Below are 5,930 nucleotides of genomic sequence, written 5' to 3' on the forward strand. Positions count from 1 at the left end.
AATAAAGGAAAAGCACAGGAGAACACAGACACAAGGGAAACTACCAAATAACTTAGTCACTATTAACAAGTTCACCGACGTCTTTGCTTATCTTTTGACCAGCCTAAAACTGCCAAAAATACTACTTAAAAAAATCATAAAACCCAGGATTCCAGGTGTTGTATTTTATATGTATGTAGATGGAGATGAAGAATAAATAGCATAGGATTTCATCAGAAAACCAGACAAAAAGCAGTTTTATAATATTTTATTATCAATAACAAACAGCTGCTTTTTATGTGTCTGTCCTGCAGCTGTTTTTTAAAAGGGTGAGTGGGAGGACACCCTTGACCCTAAACAAAGAAAACTCAAATTAAGCCTTTATATACAAGCAAATTTAGAGCTCTTTTACGTATCCAAAGCTATTAATTAGTTTAACTGAGGCATTAAACTAATTCAGAATTAACACATTTGAATAATCAGGAAATTAAAATGTTCAAATTTTTTTCTAGTACAAAAAAATTAAATTTGCTTTAGTTATAAAAGAGCTCTTGGCAATATACACAAACTATATACTTCAGACATTCACAAAAATGTGAGCAGAAGGCTTATCAAAAGACATTTAATACAATTAGTTTTCAACAACCCCTTGGTGGTCCACATCTACAAAGATATCCACCCAACCCAACCCCCCTCCAAACCCCACCCCCACAGAAAAGCACATACTTACCAGAACTTTTAGCAAGTATGGTTTGGGAATTTGTTTGTTTTTAAAAAAGGCCCCCAGGGCAAGTTATTTACAGTTTTAATTGCCACTGTCAACTGATCTGGACCTTGATCGGGACCGGGACCTCTGGCGATCCACAGAAGCTGGAGACTTAGATCTACTTGAAGAACCACGTTTCTGGCTCTTCTCAGGCACGGGAGACCTACTAACAGAACGGGACTTGCTCCGGCTCCGGCTCCTGCTCCTTGACCGGCTATAAGATTTCCGACTACGGGAACGAGATCGGCTACGAGACCTAGAGGAACTTCTGGTCCGGGATCGAGACCTGCTTCTTGACCTACTAGGAAAAGGGAGAGAGAAGGAAATCAGCCTACGTGACAAACCCTACAAATCCATCCAATAAAACTTTTGTCTTAAAAATGACAGATACCTGTGCCTTTTGCTGCCTTCAATTAATTTTATTTTTCTCCCATTTATTTCCTTTCCAGAAAGTTTTTCAATAGCATTCTTTAAGTCACCGTAAGAGGCAAACTCAACCACCCTACAGTGGGAAAAAAATGTTTTTAAAGTTTACACATCCTGTAGTCTCGAGCACTGGTATAACAGTCTAGATAAATTGTTTCTGTGTTCGCTTTGTATTTGCTACATTCCCATTTCTTTATGGATAACACAGCATTAGAAAGCAAAGTTTTGGTACTACTGTATTTCCCCCAAAAATAAGACAGTGTCTTATATTTAGTTTAGGTGTTTATTTTCAGGGGATGTGTCATTTTTCTTAAGTACGGTATAACAATCCACATTTATTCAAATATAGTTAGGTCATCTTCTTCTGGAACATCATCATAGTAAAATGGCAGCCACAGCTTTACTTCTTCCCCCTGGGGACACACAATACCTAAAGCGGAGCGTCCTGCTTCCTCACTTCACTGAGGAGACTTTCCCCTTAAAGTCTCAGCTTGAAGCATACACAGGATGGCCTTGTTGGTGGGGCTGCCCGCACCTTTCTGGTCACCTCTGGGATAGTAGCTGTCACGATGGGGCAGACGAGAAGGGCTTGCTCGTGGTCTTTACTGCTCCACAACAAAATGCATGGGTTGTGCAGATACGCTGTGTAGCCACGCCCATCACTAGGTCTTATTTGGGGGGCAGGGCTTATATGGTGCAAATGGTTAGAAATCCTACTAGGGCTTACTTTATGGGTAGGTCTTATTTTCGGAGAAACACGGTATTACATCTTAAGCCAGATAATTCTTTGTGGTGAGATGCTTAGCAGCAGGCCTAGCCTCTACCCACTAGGTGCCAGCAGCACCCTCAACCAGTTCTGACAACCAAACATGTCTCCCAACACTACCAAACATCCCCTGGGGAGCAAAACTGTCCCTGGAGAACTATTACATTTCAGCATATTCAAATCTTAAATCTTGAGAAATGTTTACAGTAAAATTTTCAGGACATTTTAAAAGGTTTTCACGACCTCCAGTACATACTCACCCTTCATTTAATTTAGGTCGATGTGCATCCGCAAAGGTTACTTCCCCAGCTTGTCTCATGAAATCTTTGAGATCCTTAACACAAGATAATTGTGTTAAGCAGAGAAGAGGAAAGGTGACACACAAACAACCACATGGTATAAAAACAAGACTACTGAAAGAGAAGATGTTAGATAAAGTACAAACATGGTATGTACCACACTTGTATTCTATCAGAAATCAAAAATTATCTATGTCAGGGCACGAAATAAGCAAATAGCATATTGCTTTTAAGCAAATGCTAGAGGGAATTCATATTTTAACATTAAAGTAGTATTAGTCTATATTGAGCCCAGTACAAAAGGAAAAAACAAACAAACAAAAAAAAACAAAACAAAAAAGAGAAACAGTACATATTTTTAAAGTAAAGACTAAAGTAGAAGTTTTATATTTAAAAAACAGAACATTTACAAGACACCAGTTATTTTGTGCCCCATATGTCATTAAAAAAGTTTACTTTACCTTTATCATTATTTCCCTAGGCTAGTCAAGCAGCAAACCATTAATCGGTCGGAGAAACCTTCATGACATATGCCCGACTGGCTCTTCGCCACCCACTTGAAGGACACTACCCAATCGATGGAAGCCTTTAATCGCACAGCCCTCCCTATTAGCAGACTACTGGCGGATGCAGACATGTTCTACTCTTGAGCAGTTACCAAGGACCACTTTACTGCGATCAGGATTCCAACGACCACCTAATTTCGTATCTTTCAACTCTTTTCCACCAGGACCTCTTATTCGGAAGCGTTACAGGAAGACAGCTCTCAACTTAGGGATCAGATCACGTTATCAGCGCTCTGGGATCGCTGCAACCTGGCACTTCAAGTAAGTGCACCGATTACGTCTAGACCGGCAAACACAGATCTAGAGGTGGCCAATTGATCACTGTAGGAGCTGACTGGCAAAGTCAACCAGGCCCAACCAAGAGTGACCAAGACAACGATTAGGATAACCCACAGGCACTCCTCGTCATAAGGCCAACGACACAGATAGGCTGGCAAATAAAGGGTTTAATATTTGGTTAAAATTGATTTTAAAGAACAAGAAAAATATCCTCAAAAACATTTACATTTGATCACTAATATTAAAGTTTGTAATATCCCCCAATTACATTTAATTAAATTTTTAAAATTACAATTAAACCCATTAATTTAATAATTAAAGATAAAACTACTTTTAATAAAATATAATAAAACATTAGCTACCCATTAACTTTTTTAAAAATCCACATTAAAATAACTCAAAACTGTATTTCAACAAACCTGCCAGCTGACTCTTGAGGATAAATTCTCAACTATAAGCCGATTTTCTGTTCTTACAGGTGGAGCATTTCTAAGGAAGAAAATGAGTATTCACAATGGAAGAAATGCAGTGATGTGCACTTCTTGTGTATTCAACTGTGGGCAAGTTCAAGCAATCCAACATGACAAGTCATTCAAATGACTTCCATCAACAGTTTCTGTGTTATTCTATATAACTTATATGGATTAATCCAGAATAGTGGGCTAACATGGGAATAACAAAACATAATACATAGTAAGTCCCAGAATCATTTATTCCTGTTAATTCCTGAACCATAAATACTGCCCATAAGATTATGATTGTTCAAAGCAGCCATCCACCTATCACATACCGTCTATCATTTCGAGGTCTGCGACTACTAAAACGATCAGAGTATCGTCCTCTACCTCTTCCACCTCGAGACCGAGCCCGAGCATGTTCAATAGTAACCCTACAGAAAAGGGAACAAAAATCTCCATTATACACTCAAGCTACATAAAACATCTTAGAAAAATATCCCAGTTGGCCTAGTCTGCTCTATATTCTAGGCCTAACTAGTTATAAAACTAAAATTCTCACCTTTCACTACAGAGTTCTTTTCCATCAAGTTCATATACAGCATCATCCGCATCCCTCGGATCCTCAAATTCCTAAAATATAAGCATTAAGATGCTTAACTTGGCTTTCAACGAGTATTCTACAACATATTAATAGTACTAAAAACGGGAGACAGAATAGGAAAAGGAGTATCTTAACGGCATTGCCATACAGATTGTCCTAATCAAGAAGTGAGTAGGAGTGGATTCCAGTCAGCCAGCAGGTAGTATCTTCTTTTAACCCTTAATAAAATTCACTGCCTCTAGGCTGCATAACATTTTCGCAAGACAATTATCCTGCTTGGACTAAAGAAGGATCAAAATCATAGTTTACCAAAAGTTTTACCTACTGGACAAATAGTTCACCTCGTTCTAAATACTCACCACAAAACCAAAGCCTCTTTTCAGATCAATATCCCTTATTCGTCCATAACCCTTGAAAAATCTTTCCACGTCTTTCTCCCTGGCCGCCGGATTTAGCCTCCCGATGAATACTCTACAGCCACTCATGATGTCCGGCTAGTATTTCCTGTTAGAAAATAATTCAATCGAGACAATACCAAATGACTGTCACAAAGGAATGCCTGGTTAAGGGATCAAAAGCATACATGGCACAAAATGTTTACCCAGTGACGTTACAAACAAGACTGCCAAGAGTGCCTCTCATGAGGCCAGGTCCCTTGCACACAAAATTAAAACCTGGCTCCCAACACGACCCCTCCCTAGGCCCAGACAGCAGGAACCGCAACGCCCACTGCCACCTCTCTAACTGCGCAGCCGCACACTGTCCGCGGCTCTCGGGCCCCCTCCCATCTGCCGCAGTTAGGAAAGGCCGAGAAGTGCGGGCGGAGCCGACCCCGCCCTCCGCAAGGCCAACCCAATGGCGGCCGGCCGCGCACGCGTCCCCGCCTCCGGGGCGCGTCACAGCGGGTGGAAGCCGGAATCTCGCGACGCCACGGCCGCGCCTGCGCAAGCGTCGGCGGGCGGGCACTCAGCAGCCACAAAATGGCGGCCGCGGAGTCAGCGGCGGGGGAGAGCTGCGCGTGCCAAACCCCGTTCTCCCTCCGCCGCCCCCGACTCCACCGTTCCGAAGTCACTGTGCCCGCACGCAAAAAGCCCTAACCGCACCCCGAGCAGGCGGAGGGCTCCCGGCCCTCTTTTCGAGGGGTCCGGATGACGAGATAAAAAAGTGGCAGGGAGGGGCACGCAACCCCTCTGTGTACAAACAACCGTAACCGCGACCGCCCTTCCACCTTCAGTACCCCTCACACAATGCCCAAAGGGAGACGTGCCCCAGCGCCCACCTCGAGTCAACTGCGTTCATTAGACGCCGTCCTCCGCAAAGAGAGCAGCCCCGGCCACTCACGATCTGAGCGGCCATGAAGAAGCCTCGATCCGAGAAGCCTCGCCCTCAAAGTGAGCCACTCACCTACCGGACAGGATCTTTGGCGGCTGAGACCCAGAGAGGTCCGTAGTCTGCGACGGAGTCGTCTGCCTCCACACAGACCAGGACTTAACTCCTCTACGTCTCTCCACAACTGACGCACTTAGCAGTCTGGCGTGCCACAAAATGGAGGGCGCGTCCCTGCGTCACTTCCGGGACCGCCCCTGGGACCTGGGCGTCCACCTCTTAGGATGCAGGGACGAAAGTTTCAGCGGTGCTGGGGCTTCCTTACCGTGACCCGGAGAGCAACCCTCGGCCTGCGGTGGGTGGCACTGGGGGCGGGAACTGGCGTGGGCGCGGCCGGCAGGCGCCCGGCGCTGGGGGTGCTGCGGTTGAAGATGTTCGCTCCTTCTAGGCCAAAGGATTCGGTT

At 44.0% G+C, this 5,930-nt stretch overlaps 1 protein-coding gene across 3 annotated transcripts; it reads right to left on the reverse strand.

The window, feature by feature from the left end:
- Positions 1-232: 232 nt before the first annotated feature.
- On the reverse strand, positions 233-5,725 carry SRSF5 (serine and arginine rich splicing factor 5). Of its 3 annotated transcripts, none has more exons than XM_076003913.1 (8): positions 5,549-5,725; positions 4,500-4,644; positions 4,099-4,169; positions 3,872-3,970; positions 3,501-3,570; positions 2,198-2,271; positions 1,137-1,247; positions 233-1,046 (listed from the first exon to the last, which is right to left on the reverse strand). In XM_076003913.1, the coding sequence occupies exons 2-8, from the start codon at positions 4,623-4,625 to the stop codon at positions 785-787; spliced, it is 813 nt and encodes a 270-aa protein (XP_075860028.1). In that variant the 5' UTR covers positions 4,626-4,644; positions 5,549-5,725; the 3' UTR covers positions 233-784. The 3 variants fall into 3 exon arrangements, with proteins under 3 accessions (XP_075860028.1, XP_075860027.1, XP_075860026.1); XM_076003912.1 differs by having other exon boundaries at positions 5,545-5,723; XM_076003911.1 differs by having other exon boundaries at positions 5,420-5,558.
- Between the last annotated feature and the right edge of the window lie 205 nt (positions 5,726-5,930).

This window comes from Microcebus murinus, chromosome 6 (assembly GCF_040939455.1).
Source record: "Microcebus murinus isolate Inina chromosome 6, M.murinus_Inina_mat1.0, whole genome shotgun sequence".
Lineage (NCBI taxonomy): Eukaryota > Metazoa > Chordata > Mammalia > Primates > Cheirogaleidae > Microcebus > Microcebus murinus.